General features: G+C 45.4%; 1 protein-coding gene across 2 annotated transcripts in view; it reads right to left on the bottom strand.

Moving 5' to 3' along the window:
- The window catches only part of LOC142219077 (pancreatic lipase-related protein 2-like), a 55,296-nt gene extending 32,462 nt beyond the window's left edge, over window positions 1-22,834 (bottom strand). The window contains exon 1 of one of the 2 annotated variants that reach the window (XM_075288037.1): window positions 22,727-22,834. In XM_075288037.1, the coding sequence (XP_075144138.1) occupies window positions 22,727-22,771 (45 nt within the window). In that variant the 5' untranslated portion in view covers window positions 22,772-22,834. Of the gene's footprint in view, window positions 1-22,369; window positions 22,445-22,726 lie in introns of those variants that run through there. The other variant, XM_075288038.1, reaches the window with a different exon arrangement.
- Between the last annotated feature and the right edge of the window lie 1,416 nt (window positions 22,835-24,250).

Here is a 24,250-nt window from a genome sequence, read left to right as displayed (position 1 = left end):
AAGTGCATATAATACTGGGGGGCGTACTAAAGAGTGTATAATACTGGGGGGTGTACTAAAGAGCATATAATACTGGGGGGCGTACTAAAGAGCATATAATGCTGGGGGGGCATGCTAAAGAGCTTATAATACTGGGGGGGGCGTACTAAAGAGCATATAATACTGGGGGGGCATACTAAAGAGCATATAATACTTGGGGGGCGTACTAAAGAGCATATAATACTGGGGGCGTACTAAAGAGCTTACAATACTGGGGGGGCGTACTAAAGAGCTTATAATACTGGGGGGGCGTACTAAAAAGTGTATAATACTGGGGGGGCATACTAAAGAGCTTATAATACTGGGGGGCATACTAAAGAGCATATAATACTGGGGGGCGTACTAAAGAGTGTATAATACTGGGGGGGCGTACTAAAGAGCATATAATACTGGGGGGCGTACTGAAGAGCATGTAATACTGGGGGGGCGTACTAAAGAACATATAATACTGGGGGGCGTACTAAAGAGCATATAATACTGGGGGGGCGTACTAAAGAGCTTATAATACTGGGGGGGCGTACTAAAGAGTTTATAATACTGGGGGGGCGTACTAAAGAGCATATAATACCGGGGGGCGTACTAAAGAGCTTATAATACTGGGGGCGTACTAAAGAGCTTATAATACTGGGAGGCATAGTAAAGAGCTTATAATACTGGGGGCGTACTAAAGAACTTATAATACTGGGGGGCGTACTAAAGAGCTTATAATACTGGGAGGGCATACTAAAGAGCATATAATACTGGGGGGCGTACTAAAGAGCTTATAATACTGGGGGGGCGTTCTAAAGAGCTTATAATACTGGGGGGCGTACTAAAGAGCTTATAATACTGGGGGGGCGTTCTAAAGAGCATATAATACTGGGGGGCGTACTAAAGAGCATATAATACTGGGGGGCGTACCAAAGAGCTTATAATACTGGGGGGGCGTACTAAAGAGCATATAATACTGGGGGGGGGAGTGTACTAAAGCGCATATAATACTGGGGAGGGTACTAAAGAGCTCATAATACTGGGGGGCGTACTAAAGAGCATATAATACTGGGGGGCGTACTAAAGAGCATATAATACTGGGGGGCGTACTAAAGAGTATATAATACTGGGGGGGCGTACTAAAGAGTGTATAATACTGGGGGGGGCGTACTAAAGTGCATATAATACTGGGGGGCGTACTAAAGAGTGTATAATACTGGGGGGTGTACTAAAGAGCTTATAATACTGGGGGGCGTACTAAAGAGCTTATAATACTGGGGGGCGTACTAAAGAGCTTATAATACTGGGGGGTGTACTAAAGAGCATATAATACTTGGGGGGCGTACTAAAGTGCATATAATACTGGGAACGTACTAAAGAGCATATAATACTGGGGGGCGTACTAAAGAGCATATAATACTGGGGGGCGTACTAAAGAGCTTGTAATACTGGGGGGGCGTACTAAAGAGCTTATAATACTGGGGGGGCGTACTAAAGAGTTTTTAATACTGGGGGGGCGTACTAAAGAGCATATAATACTGGGGGGCGTACTAAAGAGCTTATAATACTGGGGGGGGCGTACTAAAGAGCATATAATACTGGGGGGCGTACTAAAGAGCTTATAATACTGGGGGGGGCGTACTAAAGAGCTTATAATACTGGGGGGCATAGTAAAGAGCTTATAATACTGGGGGGCGTACTAAAGAGCATATAATACTGGGGGTCGTACTAAAGAGCTTATAATACTGGGGGGCATACTAAAGAGCATATAATACTGGGGGGGTTGTACTAAAGAGCTTATAATACTGGGGGGCATACTAAAGAGCATATAATACTGGGGGGCGTACTAAAGAGCTTATAATACTGGGGGGCGTACTAAAGAGCTTATAATACTGGGGGGGCATACTAAAGAGCATATAATACTGGGGGGGGTGTACTAAAGAGCTTATAATACTGGGGGGGCGTACTAAAGAGCTTATAATACTGGGAGGCATAGTAAAGAGCTTATAATACTGGGGGCGTACTAAAGAACTTATAATACTGGGGGGCGTACTAAAGAGCTTATAATACTGGGGGGGCATACTAAAGAGCATATAATACTGGGGGGCGTACTAAAGAGCTTATAATACTGGGGGGGCGTTCTAAAGAGCTTATAATACTGGGGGGCGTACTAAAGAGCTTATAATACTGGGGGGGCATGATAAAGAGCATATAATACTGGGGGGCGTACTAAAGAGCATATAATACTGGGGGGCGTACTAAAGAGCTTATAATACTGGGGGGGCATGCTAAAGAGCATATAATACTGGGGGGCGTACTAAAGAGCATATAATACTGGGGGGCGTACCAAAGAGCATATAATACTGGGGGGCGTACTAAAGAGCATATAATACTGGGTGGGGGTACTAAAGAGCTCATAATACTGGGGGGCGTACTAAAGAGCATATAATACTGGGGGGCGTACTAAAGAGCATATAATACTGGGGGGGCGTACTAAAGAGTATATAATACTGGGGGGGCGTACTAAAGAGTGTATAATACTGGGGGGGGCGTACTAAAGTGCATATAATACTGGGGGGCGTACTAATGAGTGTATAATACTGGGGGGCGTACTAAAGAGCTTATAATACTGGGGGGCGTACTAAAGAGCTTATGATACTGGGGGGGCGTACTAAAGAGCTTATAATACTGGGGGGGCGTACTAAAGAGTGTATAATACTGGGGGGGCATACTAAAGAGCTTATAATACTGGGGGGCGTACTAAAGAGCATATAATACTGGGGGGCGTACTGAAGAGCATGTAATACTGGGGGGGCGTACTAAAGAGCTTATAATACTGGGGGGAGTACTAAAGAGCATATAATACTGGGGGGGCGTACTAAGGAGCTTATAATACTGGGGGGGCGTACTAAAGAGCTTATAATACTGGGGGGGCATACTAAAGAGCATATAATACTGGGGGGCGTACTAAAGAGCTTATAATACTGGGGGGCGTACTAAAGAGCATATAATACTGGGGAGCATACTAAAGAGCATATAATACTGGGGGGCGTACTAAAGAGCTTATAATACTGGGGGGCGTACTAAAGAGCTTATAATACTGGGGGTCATAGTAAAGAGCTTATAATACTGGGGGGCGTACTAAAGAGCATATAATACTGGGGGGCGTACTAAAGAGCATATAATACTGGGGGGCGTACTAAAGAGCTTATAATACTGGGGGGGCATACTAAAGAGCATATAATACTGGGGGGGAGCGTACTAAAGAGCTTATAATACTGGGGGTTGTACTAAAGAGCATATAATACTGGGGGCGTACTAAAGAGCTTATAATACTGGGGGGTGTACTAAAGAGCATATAATACTGGGGGGCGTACTAAAGAGCATATAATACTGGGGGGCGTAATAAAGAGCTTATAATACTGGGGGGGCATACTAAAGAGCATATAATACTGGGGGGGAGCGTACTAAAGAGCTTATAATACTGGGGGGTGTACTACAGAGCTTATAATACTGGGGGGCGTACTAAAGAGCATATAATACTGGGGGGTGTACTAAAGAGCTTATAATACTGGGGGTTGTACTAAAGAGCATATAATACTGGGGGGCGTACTAAAGAGCTTATAATACTGGGGGGTGTACTACAGAGCTTATAATACTGGGGGGCGTACTAAAGAGCATATAATACTGGGGGGCGTACTAAAGAGCATATAATACTGGGGGGCGTACTAAAGAGCATATAATACTGGGGGGCGTACTAAAGAGCTTATAATACTGGGGGGCGTACTAAAGAGCTTATAATACTGGGGGACGTACTAAAGAGCATATAATACTGGGGGGCGTACTAAAGAGCATATAATACTGGGGGGCGTACTAAAGAGCTTATAATACTGGGGGGGCATACTAAAGAGCATATAATACTGGGGGGGAGCGTACTAAAGAGCTTACAATACTGGGGGTTGTACTAAAGAGCATATAATACTGGGGGGCGTACTAAAGAGCTTATAATACTGGGGGGTGTACTAAAAAGCTTATAATACTGGGGGGGCATACTAAAGAGCATATAATACTGGGGGTCGTACTAAAGAGCTTATAATACTGGGGGGCTTACTAAAGAGCTTATAATACTGGGGGGGCATACTAAAGAGCATATAAAACTGGGGGCGTACTAAAGAGCATATAATACTGGGGGGCTTACTAAAGAGCTTATAATACTGGGGGGCGTACTAAAGAGCTTATAATACTGGGGGGTATGCTAAAGAGCATATAATACTGGGGGGCGTACTAAAGAGCATATAATACTGGGGGGCGTACTAAAGAGCTTATAATACTGGGGGGCGTACTAAAGAGCTTATAATACTGGGGGGGCATACTAAAGAGCATATAATACTGGGGGGCGTACTAAAGAGCTTATAATACTGGGGGGGCGTACTAAAGAGCATATAATACTGGGGGGCTTACTAAAGAGCATATAATACTGGGGGGCGTACTAAAGAGCTTATAATACTGGGGGGGCATACTAAAGAGCATATAATACTGGGGGGCGTACTAAAGAGCATATAATACTGGGGGGGCGTACTAAAGAGCATATAATACTGGGGGGCGTACTAAAGAGCATATAATACTGGGGGGCGTACTAAAGAGCTTATAATACTGGGGGGGGCGTACTAAAGAGCATGTAATACTGGGGGCGTACTAAAGAACGTATAATACTGGGGGGCGTACTAAAGAGCTTATAATACTGGGGGGCATAGAAAAGAGCTTATAATACTGGGGGGGCGTACTAAAGAGCTTATAATACTGGGGGGCGTACTAAAGAGCTTATAATACTGGGGGGTGTATTAAAGAGCATATAATACTGGGGGGGCGTACTATAGAGCTTATAATACTGGGGGGGGCGTACTAAAGAGCTTATAATACTGGGGGGGGGGCGTACTAAAGAGTGTATAATACTGGGGGGCCATACTAAAGAGCTTATAATACTGGGGGGGGGGTGTACTAAAGAGCATATAATACTGGGTGGCGTACTAAAGAGTGTATAATACTGGGGGGCGTACTAAAGAGTGTATAATACTGGGGGGGCATACTAAAGAGCTTATAATACTGGGGGGTGTATTAAAGATCATATAATACTGGGGCGGAGCGTACTAAAGAGCTTATAATACTGGGGGGGGCGTACTAAAGAGCTTATAATACTGGGGGATGTACTAAAGAGCATATAATACTGGGGGGGGCGTACTATAGAGCTTATAATACTGGGGGGCGTACTATAGAGCTTATAATACTGGGGGGGGGCATACTAAAGATCATATAATACTGGGGGGAGTACTAAAGAGCTTATAATACTGGGGGGCGTACTAAAGAGCTTATAATACTGGGGGGCGTACTAAAGAGCTTATAATACTGGGGGGGCATAGTAAAGAGCTTATAATACTGGGGGGGCGTACTAAAGAGCATATAATACTGGGGGGCATACTAAAGAGCATATAATACTGGGGGCGTACTAAAGAGTATATAATACTGGGGGGCGTAGTAAAGAGCTTATAATACTGGGGGGGGCGTACTAAAGAGCATATAATACTGGGGGGCGTACTAAAGAGCTTGTAATACTGGGGGGCATACTAAAGAGCATATAATACTGGGGGGGTGTACTAAAGAGCATATAATACTGGGGGGCGTACTAAAGAGCTTATAATACTGGGGGGGGCGTACTAAAGAACTTATACTGGGGGGCGTACTAAAGAGCATATAATACTGGGGGGCATACTAAAGAGCATATAATACTGGGGGCGTACTAAAGAGTATATAATACTGGGGGGCGTACTAAAGAGCTTATAATACTGGGGGGGGGTGTACTAAAGAGAATATAATACTGGGGGGGCGTACTAAAGAGCTTATAATTCTGGGGGATGTACTAAAGAGCATATAATACTGGGGGGCGTACTAAAGAGCTTATAATACTGGGGGGCGTACTAAAGAGCTTATAATACTGGGGGGGGCATACTAAAGAGCATATAATACTGGGGGGGCGTACTAAAGAGCTTATAATACTGGGGGGCGTACTAAAGAGCTTATAATACTGGGGGGCGTACTAAAGAGCTTATAATACTGGGGGGCATAGTAAAGAGCTTATAATACTGGGGGGGGCGTACTAAAGAGCATATAATACTGGGGGGTGTACTAAAGAGCTTATAATACTGGGGGGCATAGTAAAGAGCTTATAATACTGGGGGGCGTACTAAAGAGCTTATAATACTGGGGGGGGTGTACTAAAGAGCTTGTAATACTGGGGGGTGTACTAAAGAGCATATAATACTGGGGGGTGTACTAAAGAGCCTATAATACTGGGGGGAGGGCGTACTAAAGAGCTTATAATACTGGGGGGGCGTATTAAAGAGCATATAATACTGGGGGGGCATACTAAAGAGCTTATAATACTGGGGGGCGTACTAAAAAGCATTTAATACTAGGGGGGGCGTACTAAAGAGCTTATAATACTAGGGGGCGTACTAAAGAGTGTATAATACTGGGGGGCGTACTAAAGAGCTTATAATACTGGGGGGCGTACTAAAGAGCTTATAATACTGGGGGGGCGTACTAAAGAGCATATAATATTGGGGGGGGCGTACTAAAGAGCTTATAATACTGGGGGGCGTACTAAAGAGCATATAATACTGGGGGGCGTACTAAAGAGCATATAATACTGGGGGGCGTACTAAAGAGCATATAATATTGGAGGGGGCGTACTAAAGAGCTTATAATACTGGGGGGCGTACTAAAGAGCATATAATACTGGGGGGCGTACTAAAGAGCATATAATACTGGGGGGGCGTATTAAAGAGCATATAATACTGGGGGGCGTACTAAAGAGCTTATAATACTGGGGGGCGTACTAAAGAGCTTATAATACTGGGGGGCGTACTAAAGAGCTTATAATACTGGGGGGGCGTACTAAAGAGCTTATAATACTGGGGGGGCGTACTAAAGAGCTTATAATACTGGGGGGGCGTACTAAAGAGCATATAATACTGGGGGGCGTACTAAAGAGCATATAATACTGGGGGGGTGTACTAAAGAGCTTATAATACTGGGGGGGGGCGTACTAAAGAGCATATAATACTGGGGGGTGTACTAAAGAGCCTATAATACTGGGGGGGGGGGCGTACTAAAGAGCTTATAATACTGGGGGGGCGTACTAAAGAGCATATAATACTGGGGGGGCATACTAAAGAGCTTATAATACTGGGGGGCGTACTAAAGAGCATATAATACTGGGGGGCATACTAAAGAGCTTATAATACTGGGGGGCGTACTAAAGAGTGTATAATACTGGGGGGCGTACTAAAGAGCTTATAATACTGGGGGGGGCGTACTAAAGAGCTTATAATACTGGGGGGCGTACTAAAGAGCATATAATACTGGGGGGCGTACTAAAGAGCATATAATACTGGGGGGGCGTACTAAAGAGCTTATAATACTGGGGGGCGTACTAAAGAGCATATAATACTGGGGGGCGTACTAAAGAGCATATAATACTGGGGGGCGTACTAAAGCGCTTATAATACTGGGGGGCGTACTAAAGAGCTTATAATACTGGGGGGCGTACTAAAGAGCTTATAATACTGGGGGGCGTACTAAAGAGCATATAATACTGGGGGGCGTACTAAAGAGCATATAATACTGGGGGGGCGTACTAAAGAGCATGCAATACTGGGGGGCGTACTAAAGAGCATATAATACTGGGGGGGCATACTAAAGAGCATATAATACTGGGGGGGCGTACTAAAGAGCATATAATACTGGGGGGGCGTACTAAAGAGCATATAATACTGGGGGGGCGTACTAAAGAGCTTATAATACTGGGGGGGTGTACTAAAGAGCTTATAATACTGGGGGGTGTACTAAAGAGCATATAATACTGGGGGGTGTACTAAAGAGCCTATAATACTGGGGGGAGGGCGTACTAAAGAGCTTATAATACTGGGGGGGCGTATTAAAGAGCATATAATACTGGGGGGGCATACTAAAGAGCTTATAATACTGGGGGGCGTACTAAAAAGCATTTAATACTAGGGGGGGCGTACTAAAGAGCTTATAATACTAGGGGGCGTACTAAAGAGTGTATAATACTGGGGGGGCGTACTAAAGAGCTTATAATACTGGGGGGCGTACTAAAGAGCTTATAATACTGGGGGGCGTACTAAAGAGCATATAATATTGGGGGGGGGCGTACTAAAGAGCTTATAATACTGGGGGGCGTACTAAAGAGCATATAATACTGGGGGGCGTACTAAAGAGCATATAATATTGGGGGGGGGGGCGTACTAAAGAGCTTATAATACTGGGGGGCGTACTAAAGAGCATATAATACTGGGGGGCGTACTAAAGAGCATATAATACTGGGCGGGCGTATTAAAGAGCATATAATACTGGGGGGCGTACTAAAGAGCTTATAATACTGGGGGGCGTACTAAAGAGCTTATAATACTGGGGGGCGTACTAAAGAGCTTATAATACTGGGGGGCATAGTAAAGAGCTTATAATACTGGGGGGGCGTACTAAAGAGCTTATAATACTGGGGGGCGTACTAAAGAGCTTATAATACTGGGGGGCGTACTAAAGAGCATATAATACTGGGGGGCGTACTAAAGAGCATATAATACTGGGGGGGTGTACTAAAGAGCTTATAATACTGGGGGGGGGCGTACTAAAGAGCATATAATACTGGGGGGTGTACTAAAGAGCCTATAATACTGGGGGGGGCGTACTAAAGAGCTTATAATACTGGGGGGGCGTACTAAAGAGCATATAATACTGGGGGGGCATACTAAAGAGCTTATAATACTGGGGGGCGTACTAAAGAGCATATAATACTGGGGGGCATACTAAAGAGCTTATAATACTAGGGGGCGTACTAAAGAGCTTATAATACTGGGGGGGGCGTACTAAAGAGCTTATAATACTGGGGGGCGTACTAAAGAGCATATAATACTGGGGGGCGTACTAAAGAGCATATAATACTGGGGGGGCGTACTAAAGAGCTTATAATACTGGGGGGCGTACTAAAGAGCATATAATACTGGGGGGCGTACTAAAGAGCATATAATACTGGGGGGCGTACTAAAGAGCTTATAATACTGGGGGGCGTACTAAAGAGCTTATAATACTGGGGGGCGTACTAAAGAGCATATAATACTGGGGGGGCGTACTAAAGAGCATGCAATACTGGGGGGCGTACTAAAGAGCATATAATACTGGGGGGGCATACTAAAGAGCATATAATACTGGGGGGGCGTACTAAAGAGCATATAATACTGGGGGGGCGTACTAAAGAGCATATAATACTGGGGGGACGTACTAAAGAGTTTATAATACTGGGGGGGCATACTAAAGAGCATATAATACTGGGGGGGCGTACTAAAGAGCATATAATACTGGGGGGGCGTACTAAAGAGCATATAATACTGGGGGGACGTACTAAAGAGTTTATAATACTGGGGGGGGGCATACTAAAGAGCATATAATACTGGAGGGCGTACTAAAGAGCATATAATACTGGGGGGCGTACTAAAGAGCATATAATACTGGGGGGGCGTACTAAAGAGCATATAATACTGGGGGAGTGTACTAAAGAGCTTATAATACTGGGGGGCGTACTAAAGAGCATATAATACTGGGGGCGTACTAAAGAGCATATAATACTGGGGGGGGGCATACTAAAGAGCTTATAATACTGGGGGGCGTACTAAAGAGCATATAATACTGGGGGGCGTACTAAAGAGCATATAATACTGGGGGGCGTACTAAAGAGCTTATAATACTGGGGGGGGGGGGTACGTACTAAAGAGCTTATAATACTGGGGGGGGGGCGTACTAAAGAGCTTATAATACTGGGGGGGGCGTACTAACGAGCTTATAATACTGGGGGGGCGTACTAAAGAGCTTATAATACTGGGGGGCGTACTAAAGAGCTTATAATACTGGGGGGGGGGCGTACTAAAGCGCTTATAATACTGGGGGGCGTACTAAAGAGCTTATAATACTGGGGGACATACTAAAGAGCATATAATACTGGGGGGCGTACTAAAGAGCTTATAATACTGGGGGACATACTAAAGAGCATATAATACTGGGGGGCGTACTAAAGAGCTTATAATACTGGGGGGCGTACTAAAGAGTGTATAATACTGGGGGGGTGTACTAAAGAGCATATAATACTGGGGGGGAGCGTACTAAAGAGCTTATAATACTGGGGGACATACTAAAGAGCATATAATACTGGGGGGGCGTACTAAAGAGCTTATAATACTGGGGGGGGCGTACTAAAGAGCTTATAATACTGGGGAGCGTACTAAAGAGCTTACAATACTGGGGGGCGTACTAAAGAGCATATAATACTGGGGGGCGTACTAAAGAGCATATAATACTGGGGGGGAGCGTACTAAAGAGCTTATAATACTGGGGGGCGTACTAAAGAGCATATAATACTGGGGGGGCGTACTAAAGAGCATATAATACTGGGGGGCGTACTAAAGAGCATATAATACTGGGGGGGATCGTACTAAAGAGCTTATAATACTGGGGGACATACTAAAGAGCATATAATACTGGGGGGCGTACTAAAGTGCATATAATACTGGGGGGCGTACTAAAGAGCATATAATACTGGGGGGCGTACTAAAGTGCATATAATACTGGGGGGGGAGTACTAAAGAGCTTATAATACTGGGGGGCGTACTAAAGTGCATATAATACTGGGGGGGGAGCGTACTAAAGAGCATATAATACTGGGGGGTGTACTAAAGAGCATATAATACTGGGGGGGCGTACTAAAGTGCATATAATACTGGGGGGCGTACTAAAGAGCATATAATACTGGGGGGCGTACTAAAGAGCATATAATACTGGGGGGCATACTAAAGTGCATATAATACTGGGGGGGCGTACTAAAGTGCATATAATACTGGGGGGCGTACTAAAGAGCATATAATACTGGGGGGCGTACTAAAGAGCATATAATACTGGGGGAGGCGTACTAAAGAGCTTATAATACTGCGGGGCGTACTAAAGAGCATATAATACTGGGGGGCGTACTAAAGAGCATATAATACTGGGGGGCGTACTAAAGCGCTTATAATACTGGGGGGCGTACTAAAGAGCTTATAATACTGGGGGGCGTACTAAAGAGCATATAATACTGGGGGGCATACTAAAGTGCATATAATACTGGGGGGGTGTACTAAAGAGCATATAATACTGGGGGGACATACTAAAGAGCATATAATACTGGGGGGGCGTACTAAAGAGCATATAATACTGGGGGGGTGTACTAAAGAGCATATAATACTGGGGGGACGTACTAAAGAGCATATAATACTGGGGGGGCGTACTAAAGAGCATATAATACTGGGGGGCGTACTAAAGAGCATATAATACTGGGGGGGCGTACTAAAGAGCATATAATACTGGGGGGGAGCGTACTAAAGAGCTTATAATACTGGGGGACATACTAAAGAGCATATAATACTGGGGGGCGTACTAAAGAGCTTATAATACTGGGGGGGGGCGTACTAAAGAGCTTATAATACTGGGGGGCGTACTAAAGAGCATATAATACTGGGGGGGGAGTATTAAAGAGCATATAATACTGGGGGGGAGTGTACTAAAGAGCTTATAATACTGGGGGGCGTACTAAAGAGCTTATAATACTGGGGGGCGTACTAAAGAGCTTATAATACTGGGGGGCGTACTAAAGAGCATATAATACTGGGGGGTGAACTAAAGAGCATATAATACTGGGGAGCGTACTAAAGAGCTTATAATACTGGGGGGCGTACTAAAGAGCTTATAATACTGGGGGGCATAGTAAAGAGCTTATAATACTGGGGGGGCGTACTAAAGAGCTTATATTACTGGGGGGCGTACTAAAGAGCTTATAATACTGGGGGGCGTACTAAAGAGCATATAATACTGGGGGGCGTACTAAAGAGCATATAATACTGGGGGGGTGTACTAAAGAGCTTATAATACTGGGGGCGTACTAAAGAGCTTATAATACTGGGGGGCGTACTAAAGAGCATATAATACTGGGGGGCGTACTAAAGAGCATATAATACTGGGGGGGCGTACTAAAGAACATGCAATACTGGGGGGCGTACTAAAGAGCATATAATACTGGGGGGGCATACTAAAGAGCATATAATACTGGGGGGGCGTACTAAAGAGCATATAATACTGGGGGGGCGTACTAAAGAGCATATAATACTGGGGGGCGTACTAAAGAGCTTATAATACTGGGGGGGTGTACTAAAGAGCTTATAATACTGGGGGGGTGTACTAAAGAGCATATAATACTGGGGGGTGTACTAAAGAGCCTATAATACTGGGGGGAGGGCGTACTAAAGAGCTTATAATACTGGGGGGGCGTATTAAAGAGCATATAATACTGGGGGGGCATACTAAAGAGCTTATAATACTGGGGGGCGTACTAAAAAGCATTTAATACTAGGGGGGGCGTACTAAAGAGCTTATAATACTAGGGGGCGTACTAAAGAGTGTATAATACTGGGGGGCGTACTAAAGAGCTTATAATACTGGGGGGCGTACTAAAGAGCTTATAATACTGGGGGGCGTACTAAAGAGCATATAATATTGGGGGGGCGTACTAAAGAGCTTATAATACTGGGGGGGCGTACTAAAGAGCATATAATACTGGGGGGCGTACTAAAGAGCATATAATATTGGGGGGGGCGTACTAAAGAGCTTATAATACTGGGGGGCGTACTAAAGAGCATATAATACTGGGGGGCGTACTAAAGAGCATATAATACTGGGGTGGCGTATTAAAGAGCATATAATACTGGGGGGCGTACTAAAGAGCTTATAATACTGGGGGGCGTACTAAAGAGCTTATAATACTGGGGGGCGTACTAAAGAGCTTATAATACTGGGGGGCATAGTAAAGAGCTTATAATACTGGGGGGGCGTACTAAAGAGCTTATAATACTGGGGGGCGTACTAAAGAGCTTATAATACTGGGGGGCGTACTAAAGAGCATATAATACTGGGGGGCGTACTAAAGAGCATATAATACTGGGGGGGTGTACTAAAGAGCTTATAATACTGGGGGGGGCGTACTAAAGAGCATATAATACTGGGGGGGTGTACTAAAGAGCCTATAATACTGGGGGGGGGGCGTACTAAAGAGCTTATAATACTGGGGGGGCGTACTAAAGAGCATATAATACTGGGGGGGCATACTAAAGAGCTTATAATACTGGGGGGCGTACTAAAGAGCATATAATACTGGGGGGCATACTAAAGAGCTTATAATACTAGGGGGGCGTACTAAAGAGCTTATAATACTGGGGGGGGGCGTACTAAAGAGCTTATAATACTGGGGGGCGTACTAAAGAGCATATAATACTGGGGGGCGTACTAAAGAGCATATAATACTGGGGGGGCGTACTAAAGAGCTTATAATACTGGGGGGCGTACTAAAGAGCATATAATACTGGGGGGCGTACTAAAGAGCATATAATACTGGGGGGCGTACTAAAGAGCTTATAATACTGGGGGGCGTACTAAAGAGCTTATAATACTGGGGGGCGTACTAAAGAGCTTATAATACTGGGGGGCGTACTAAAGAGCATATAATACTGGGGGGCGTACTAAAGAGCATATAATACTGGGGGGGCGTACTAAAGAGCATGCAATACTGGGGGGCGTACTAAAGAGCATTTAATATTGGGGGGGCATACTAAAGAGCATATAATACTGGGGGGGCGTACTAAAGAGCATATAATACTGGGGGGGCGTACTAAAGAGCATATAATACTGGGGGGACGTACTAAAGAGTTTATAATACTGGTGGGGCATACTAAAGAGCATATAATACTGGGGGGACGTACTAAAGAGTTTATAATACTGGGGGGGGCATACTAAAGAGCATATAATACTAGAGGGCGTACTAAAGAGCATATAATACTGGGGGGCGTACTAAAGAGCATATAATACTGGGGGGGGCGTACTAAAGAGCATATAATACTGGGGGAGTGTACTAAAGAGCTTATAATACTGGGGGGCGTACTAAAGAGCATATAATACTGGGGGCGTACTAAAGAGCATATAATACTGGGGGGGGCATACTAAAGAGCTTATAATACTGGGGGGCGTACTAAAGAGCATATAATACTGGGGGGCGTACTAAAGAGCTTATAATACTGGGGGGGGGGTACGTACTAAAGAGCTTATAATACTGGGGGGGGGCGTACTAAAGAGCTTATAATACTGGGGGGGGGCGTACTAACGAGTTTATAATACTGGGGGGGCGTACTAAAGAGCTTATAATACTGGGGGGCGTACTAAAGAGCTTATAATACTGGGGGGGGGCGTACTAAAGCGCTTATAATACTGGGGGGCGTACTAAAGAGCTTATAATACTGGGGGGCGTACTAAAGAGTGTATAATACTGGGGGGGTATACTAAAGAGCATATAATACTGAGGGGGGGCGTACTAAAGAGCTTATAATACTGGGGGACATACTAAAGAGCATATAATACTGGGGGGGCGTACTAAAGAGCTTATAATACTGGGGGGCGTACTAAAGAGTGTATAATACTGGGGGGGTGTACTAAAGAGCATATAATACTGGGGGGCGTACTAAAGAGTGTATAATACTGGGGGGGTGTACTAAAGAGCATATAATACTGGGGGGGAGCGTACTAAAGAGCTTATAATACTGGGGGACATACTAAAGAGCATATAATACTGGGGGGGGCGTACTAAAGAGCTTATAATACTGGGGGGGCGTACTAAAGAGCTTATAATACTGGGGAGCGTACTAAAGAGCTTACAATACTGGGGGGCGTACTAAAGAGCATATAATACTGGGGGGCGTACTAAAGAGCATATAATACTGGGGGGGGAGCGTACTAAAGAGCTTATAATACTGGGGGGCGTACTAAAGAGCATATAATACTGGGGGGGCGTACTAAAGAGCATATAATACTGGGGGGGATCGTACTAAAGAGCTTATAATACTGGGGGACATACTAAAGAGCATATAATACTGGGGGGGGCGTACTAAAGAGCATATAATACTGGGGAGCGTACTAAAGAGCTTATAATACTGGGGGGTGTACTAAAGAGCATATAATACTGGGGGGCGTACTAAAGTGCATATAATACTGGGGGGCGTACTAAAGAGCATATAATACTGGGGGGCGTACTAAAGTGCATATAATACTGGGGGGGAGTACTAAAGAGCTTATAATACTGGGGGGCGTACTAAAGTGCATATAATACTGGGGGGGGAGCGTACTAAAGAGCATATAATACTGGGGGGTGTACTAAAGAGCATATAATACTGGGGGGCGTACTAAAGTGCATATAATACTGGGGGGCGTACTAAAGAGCATATAATACTGGGGGGCGTACTAAAGAGCATATAATACTGGGGGGCATACTAAAGTGCATATAATACTGGGGGGCGTACTAAAGTGCATATAATACTGGGGGGCGTACTAAAGAGCATATAATACTGGGGGGCGTACTAAAGAGCATATAATACTGGGGGAGGCGTACTAAAGAGCATATAATATTGGGGGGCGTACTAAAGAGCATATAATACTGGGGGGCGTACTAAAGAGCATATAATACTGGGGGGGGCATACTAAAGAGCTTATAATACTGGGGGGGCGTATTAAAGAGCATATAATACTGGGGGGCATACTAAAGAGCATATAATACTGGGGGCGTACTAAATAGCTTATAATACTGGGGGGGGTACGTACTAAAGAGCTTATAATACTGGGGGGGGGCGTACTAAAGAGCTTATAATACTGGGGGGGCGTACTAACGAGCTTATAATACTGGGGGGCGTACTAAAGAGCTTATAATACTGGGGGGCGTACTAAAGAGCTTATAATACTGGGGGGGGCGTACTAAAGCGCTTATAATACTGGGGGGCGTACTAAAGAGCTTATAATACTGGGGGGCGTACTAAAGAGTGTATAATACTGGGGGGGTGTACTAAAGAGCATATAATACTGGGGGGACATACTAAAGAGCATATAATACTGGGGGGGGCGTACTAAAGAGCATATAATACTGGGGGGGCGTACTAAAGAGCATATAATACTGGGGGGGCGTACTAAAGAGCATATAATACTGGGGGGGAGCGTACTAAAGAGAGGACATACTAAAGAGCATATAATACTGGGGGGGCGTACTAAAGAGCTTATAATACTGGGGGGGCATACTAAAGAGCTTATAATACTGGGGAGCGTACTAAAGAGCTTACAATACTGGGGGGCGTACTAAAGAGCATATAATACTGGGGGGTGTACTAAAGAGCATATAATACTGGGGGGGCGTACTAAAGAGCATATAATACTGGGGGGGGAGCGTACTAAAGAGCTTATAATACTGGGGGGCGCACTAAAGAGCATATAATACTGGGGGGGCGTACTAAAGAGCATATAATACTGGGGGGGATCGTACTAAAGAGCTTATAATACTGGGGGACATACTAAAGAGCATATAATACTGGGGGGGCGTACTAAAGAGCATATAATACTGGGGAGCGTACTAAAGAGCTTATAATACTGGGGGGCGTACTAAAGAGCATATAATACTGGGGAGCGTACTAAAGAGCTTATAATACTGGGGGGGCGTACTAAAGAGCATATAATACTGGGGAGCGTACTAAAGAGCTTATAATACTGGGGGGGGCGTACTAAAGAGTGTATAATACTGGGGGGGATCGTACTAAAGAGCTTATAATACTGGGGGACATACTAAAGAGCATATAATACTGGGGGGGCGTACTAAAGAGCATATAATACTGGGGAGCGTACTAAAGAGCTTATAATACTGGGGGGCGTACTAAAGAGCATATAATACTGGGGAGCGTACTAAAGAGCTTATAATACTGGGGGGCGTACTAAAGAGCTTATAATACTGGGGGGGCGTACTAAAGAGCATATAATACTGGGGGGCGTACTAAAGAGCATATAATACTGGGGGGTGTACTAAAGAGCTTATAATACTGGGGGCGTACTAAAGAGCTTATAATACTGGGGGGCGTACTAAAGAGCATATAATACTGGGGGGCGTACTAAAGAGCATATAATACTGGGGGGGCGTACTAAAGAGCATGCAATACTGGGGGGCGTACTAAAGAGCATATAATACTGGGGGGGCATACTAAAGAGCATATAATACTGGGGGGGCGTACTAAAGAGCATATAATACTGGGGGGGCGTACTAAAGAGCATATAATACTGGGGGGCGTACTAAAGAGCTTATAATACTGGGGGGTGTACTAAAGAGCATATAATACTGGGGGGTGTACTAAAGAGCCTATAATACTGGGGGGAGGGCGTACTAAAGAGCTTATAATACTGGGGGGGGCGTATTAAAGAGCATATAATACTGGGGGGGCATACTAAAGAGCTTATAATACTGGGGGGCGTACTAAAAAGCATTTAATACTAGGGGGGGCGTACTAAAGAGCTTATAATACTAGGGGGCGTACTAAAGAGTGTATAATACTGGGGGGCGTACTAAAGAGCTTATAATACTGGGGGGCGTACTAAAGAGCTTATAATACTGGGGGGCGTACTAAAGAGCATATAATATTGGGGGGGGCGTACTAAAGAGCTTATAATACTGGGGGGCGTACTAAAGAGCATATAATACTGGGGGGCGTACTAAAGAGCATATAATATTGGGGGGGGCGTACTAAAGAGCTTATAATACTGGGGGGCGTACTAAAGAGCATATAATACTGGGGGGCGTACTAAAGAGCATATAATACTGGGGTGGCGTATTAAAGAGCATATAATACTGGGGGGCGTACTAAAGAGCTTATAATACTGGGGGGCGTACTAAAGAGCTTATAATACTGGGGGGCGTACTAAAGAGCTTATAATACTGGGGGGCATAGTAAAGAGCTTATAATACTGGGGGGGCGTACTAAAGAGCTTATAATACTGGGGGGCGTACTAAAGAGCTTATAATACTGGGGGGCGTACTAAAGAGCATATAATACTGGGGGGCGTACTAAAGAGCATATAATACTGGGGGGGTGTACTAAAGAGCTTATAATACTGGGGGGGGGCGTACTAAAGAGCATATAATACTGGGGGGTGTACTAAAGAGCCTATAATACTGGGGGGGGGGGGGCGTACTAAAGAGCTTATAATACTGGGGGGGCGTACTAAAGAGCATATAATACTGGGGGGGCATACTAAAGAGCTTATAATACTGGGGGGCGTACTAAAGAGCATATAATACTGGGGGGCATACTAAAGAGCTTATAATACTAGGGGGCGTACTAAAGAGCTTATAATACTGGGGGGGGCGTACTAAAGAGCTTATAATACTGGGGGGCGTACTAAAGAGCATATAATACTGGGGGGCGTACTAAAGAGCATATAATACTGGGGGGGCGTACTAAAGAGCTTATAATACTGGGGGGCGTACTAAAGAGCATATAATACTGGGGGCGTACTAAAGAGCATATAATACTGGGGGGCGTACTAAAGAGCTTATAATACTGGGGGGCGTACTAAAGAGCTTATAATACTGGGGGCGTACTAAAGAGCTTATAATACTGGGGGGCGTACTAAAGAGCATATAATACTGGGGGGCGTACTAAAGAGCATATAATACTGGGAGAGGGGGCGTACTAAAGAGCATGCAATACTGGGGGGCGTACTAAAGAGCATTTAATATTGGGGGGGCATACTAAAGAGCATATAATACTGGGGGGGCGTACTAAAGAGCATATAATACTGGGGGGGCGTACTAAAGAGCATATAATACTGGGGGGACGTACTAAAGAGTTTATAATACTGGTGGGGCATACTAAAGAGCATATAATACTGGGGGGACGTACTAAAGAGTTTATAATACTGGGGGGGGGCATACTAAAGAGCATATAATACTGGAGGGCGTACTAAAGAGCATATAATACTGGGGGGCGTACTAAAGAGCATATAATACTGGGGGGGCGTACTAAGGAGCATATAATACTGGGGGAGTGTACTAAAGAGCTTATAATACTGGGGGGCGTACTAAAGAGCATATAATACTGGGGGCGTACTAAAGAGCATATAATACTGGGGGGGGCATACTAAAGAGCTTATAATACTGGGGGGCGTACTAAAGAGCATATAATACTGGGGGGCGTACTAAAGAGCTTATAATACTGGGGGGGGGGGTACGTACTAAAGAGCTTATAATACTGGGGGGGGGCGTACTAAAGAGCTTATAATACTGGGGGGGGCGTACTAACGAGTTTATAATACTGGGGGGGCGTACTAAAGAGCTTATAATACTGGGGGGCGTACTAAGAGCTTATAATACTGGGGGGGGGGCGTACTAAAGCGCTTATAATACTGGGGGGCGTACTAAAGAGCTTATAATACTGGGGGGCGTACTAAAGAGTGTATAATACTGGGGGGGTATACTAAAGAGCATATAATACTGAGGGGGGGCGTACTAAAGAGCTTATAATACTGGGGGACATACTAAAGAGCATATAATACTGGGGGGCGTACTAAAGAGCTTATAATACTGGGGGGCGTACTAAAGAGTGTATAATACTGGGGGGGTGTACTAAAGAGCATATAATACTGGGGGGCGTACTAAAGAGTGTATAATACTGGGGGGGTGTACTAAAGAGCATATAATACTGGGGGGGAGCGTACTAAAGAGCTTATAATACTGGGGGACATACTAAAGAGCATATAATACTGGGGGGGCGTACTAAAGAGCTTATAATACTGGGGGGGCGTACTAAAGAGCTTATAATACTGGGGAGCGTACTAAAGAGCTTACAATACTGGGGGGCGTACTAAAGAGCATATAATACTGGGGGGCGTACTAAAGAGCATATAATACTGGGGGGGAGCGTACTAAAGAGCTTATAATACTGGGGGGCGTACTAAAGAGCATATAATACTGGGGGGCGTACTAAAGAGCATATAATACTGGGGGGGATCGTACTAAAGAGCTTATAATACTGGGGGACATACTAAAGAGCATATAATACTGGGGGGGCGTACTAAAGAGCATATAATACTGGGGAGCGTACTAAAGAGCTTATAATACTGGGGGGTGTACTAAAGAGCATATAATACTGGGGGGCGTACTAAAGTGCATATAATACTGGGGGGCGTACTAAAGAGCATATAATACTGGGGGGCGTACTAAAGTGCATATAATACTGGGGGGGAGTACTAAAGAGCTTATAATACTGGGGGGCGTACTAAAGTGCATATAATACTGGGGGGGGAGCGTACTAAAGAGCATATAATACTGGGGGGTGTACTAAAGAGCATATAATACTGGGGGGCGTACTAAAGTGCATATAATACTGGGGGGCGTACTAAAGAGCATATAATACTGGGGGGCGTACTAAAGAGCATATAATACTGGGGGGCATACTAAAGTGCATATAATACTGGGGGGCGTACTAAAGTGCATATAATACTGGGGGGCGTACTAAAGAGCATATAATACTGGGGGGCGTACTAAAGAGCATATAATACTGGGGGAGGCGTACTAAAGAGCATATAATATTGGGGGGCGTACTAAAGAGCATATAATACTGGGGGGCGTACTAAAGAGCATATAATACTGGGGGGGCATACTAAAGAGCTTATAATACTGGGGGGCGTATTAAAGAGCATATAATACTGGGGGGCATACTAAAGAGCATATAATACTGGGGGCGTACTAAATAGCTTATAATACTGGGGGGGTACGTACTAAAGAGCTTATAATACTGGGGGGGGGCGTACTAAAGAGCTTATAATACTGGGGGGGCGTACTAACGAGCTTATAATACTGGGGGGGCGTACTAAAGAGCTTATAATACTGGGGGGCGTACTAAAGAGCTTATAATACTGGGGGGGGGGCGTACTAAAGCGCTTATAATACTGGGGGGCGTACTAAAGAGCTTATAATACTGGGGGGCGTACTAAAGAGTGTATAATACTGGGGGGGTGTACTAAAGAGCATATAATACTGGGGGGACATACTAAAGAGCATATAATACTGGGGGGGCGTACTAAAGAGCATATAATACTGGGGGGCGTACTAAAGAGCATATAATACTGGGGGGGCGTACTAAAGAGCATATAATACTGGGGGGGAGCGTACTAAAGAGCTTATAATACTGGGGGACATACTAAAGAGCATATAATACTGGGGGGGCGTACTAAAGAGCTTATAATACTGGGGGGGCGTACTAAAGAGCTTATAATACTGGGGAGCGTACTAAAGAGCTTACAATACTGGGGGGCGTACTAAAGAGCATATAATACTGGGGGGTGTACTAAAGAGCATATAATACTGGGGGGGCGTACTAAAGAGCATATAATACTGGGGGGGAGCGTACTAAAGAGCTTATAATACTGGGGGGCGCACTAAAGAGCATATAATACTGGGGGGGGCGTACTAAAGAGCATATAATACTGGGGGGGATCGTACTAAAGAGCTTATAATACTGGGGGACATACTAAAGAGCATATAATACTGGGGGGGCGTACTAAAGAGCATATAATACTGGGGAGCGTACTAAAGAGCTTATAATACTGGGGGGCGTACTAAAGAGCATATAATACTGGGGAGCGTACTAAAGAGCTTATAATACTGGGGGGGCGTACTAAAGAGCATATAATACTGGGGAGCGTACTAAAGAGCTTATAATACTGGGGGGGGCGTACTAAAGAGTGTATAATACTGGGGGGGATCGTACTAAAGAGCTTATAATACTGGGGGACATACTAAAGAGCATATAATACTGGGGGGGCGTACTAAAGAGCATATAATACTGGGGAGCGTACTAAAGAGCTTATAATACTGGGGGGCGTACTAAAGAGCATATAATACTGGGGAGCGTACTAAAGAGCTTATAATACTGGGGGGGCGTACTAAAGAGCTTATAATACTGGGGAGCGTACTAAAGAGCTTATAATACTGGGGGGGCGTACTAAAGAGTGTATAATACTGGGGGGGGGCGTACTAAAGTGCATATAATACTGGGGGGCGTACTAAAGTGCATATAATACTGGGGGGGAGCGTACTAAAGAGCTTATAATACTGGGGGGGGGGGCGTACTAAAGCGCTTATAATACTGGGGGGCGTACTAAAGAGCTTATAATACTGAGGTAACACTCCCCTCCCCCACATAGCACTCCATATTCTCTAGCATTACATATAGGTGTGCGGGGTGGGGGGGCTATATGAGCCCTATCACAGTATTACCCCCCCCCCCCCCCCCCCGTAGACAAAATTGGACATCCCCTTTAATTTAGGGGGCAGAGAAACCCCCCCAAACCCAACTCATTCCTCCCCTGTCACTGATGTCCGGCGTCTTCCCGCACTTTCTGTTTCTCTCAGGTCTCCTCAGGAATCTGCTGAAGCTGCTGATTGGCCTAAACAATCACATGACCACTGCAGCCAATCAGCAGCCTCAACAGGTTTCTGAACTCAACCTGTGTTGTGACATCAGCTGCCAGTCACATGACCACTGCAGCCAATCAGCAGATCTCCAGAACAGACCAGTTCAGAAGAAGGAGCGGAACATTCCGGAAGGGACTGTCCAGTATATAGAAGTGTCCCCTGGACAGTGTGCAGTGATAATATACCCAGGTAAGGCTCCTGGCTCTGCCCCCTGTGCTGCCCTCTAGCTGCATTTACCTGGCACATTTGTGAGACCCAGTTCCCCTCGGCCCGGTCCTCCATGCCGTGCACTATCAGCAGCTCTTCCGTCTGGTCTGGAATGTGGAGTTTGTTATACTGGAGATGTTATAGGCGCTGATTGTCTGTAACACAAGGGAAGTATTAGCTCAGGGAGAGGTAACTGGGGACACTGGACGGGGGCGAGCATTATCCTGCTGGTACCAGTAGTCCGCCCTGTCCTGAGTGTAAACACCGGGGGCGGGATATCCAGGGTCCTATGGGACTTGGCAGCACTGTAAGGCTCTATTCACACTGAGTAACGCTGGCGGTTTTTGTGCTTATTTTTGCACATAGCGCCGCGTTAACGCCACACTATTTTGCGGTGGCGTTGACCGGCGTTAACGCGGCGCTATGTGCAAAAATAAGCACAAAAAACGCCAGCGTTAATCAGTGTGAATACAGCCTAAGTGGCCGTCTGCTTCACCCCGAGTGTGAGAAGGAGCTATCGCAGGTCCTTCCCCCCAACCGCGAGCAGGCTGTATAATCTACATCAGACCAAGCGCAGACACTCCGCACACAGAACTAATGACTATGACCACGAGGTCTTCCTCTTTCTCTTCTGTTTTTCCTTAGCTGCTCTGGACTCCTAGTATATCTTCTCTTCTCAGCTTATGTGTGCCCTGTAATATATTACTGTGTATTATCCTGTATCTGTATTACTAGGCTGCTGGAACATGCTGAAATTTCCCCAATGTGGGACTATTAAAGGATTATCTTATCTTATCTTATACATATCACTACTAGGGGGGACTGACTGTCCTATGTGACACCCCCCACATCATCTCACCAGCAGGGGGCAGTGTGTCCTGTACATATCACTACTAGGGGGGACTGACTGTCCTATGTGGTGGCCCCCACATCATCTCACCAGCAGGGGGCAGTGTGTCCTGTACATATCACTACTAGGGGGGGGACCGACTGTCCTATGTGACACCCCCCCCACATCATCTCACCAGCAGGGGGCAGTGTGTCCTGTACATATCACTACTAGGGGGGGACCGACTGTCCTATGTGACACCCCCCCCCCCACACACATCATCTCACCAGCAGGGGGCAGTGTGTCCTGTACATATCACTACTAGGGGGGACTGACTGTCCTATGTGACACCCCCCCACATCATCTCACCAGCAGGGGACAGTGTGTCCTGTACATATTACTACTAGGGGGGGACTGACTGTCCTATGTGACACCCCCCCACATCATCTCACCAGCAGGGGGCAGTGTGTCCTGTACATATCACTACTAGGGGGCACTGACTGTCCTATGTGATGGCCCCCCCATCATCTCACCAGCAGGGGGCAGTGTGTCCTGTACATATCACTACTAGGGGGGGACTGACTGTCCTATGTGACACCCCCCACATCATCTCACCAGCAGGGGGCAGTGTGTCCTGTACATATCACTACTAGGGGGGGACTGACTGTCCTATGTGACACCCCCCACATCATCTCACCAGCAGAGGGCAGTGTGTCCTGTACATA

This window comes from Leptodactylus fuscus, chromosome 10, assembly GCF_031893055.1.
Source record: "Leptodactylus fuscus isolate aLepFus1 chromosome 10, aLepFus1.hap2, whole genome shotgun sequence".
NCBI lineage: Eukaryota > Metazoa > Chordata > Amphibia > Anura > Leptodactylidae > Leptodactylus > Leptodactylus fuscus.
This window is presented reverse-complemented; position numbering and strand designations above follow the sequence as displayed.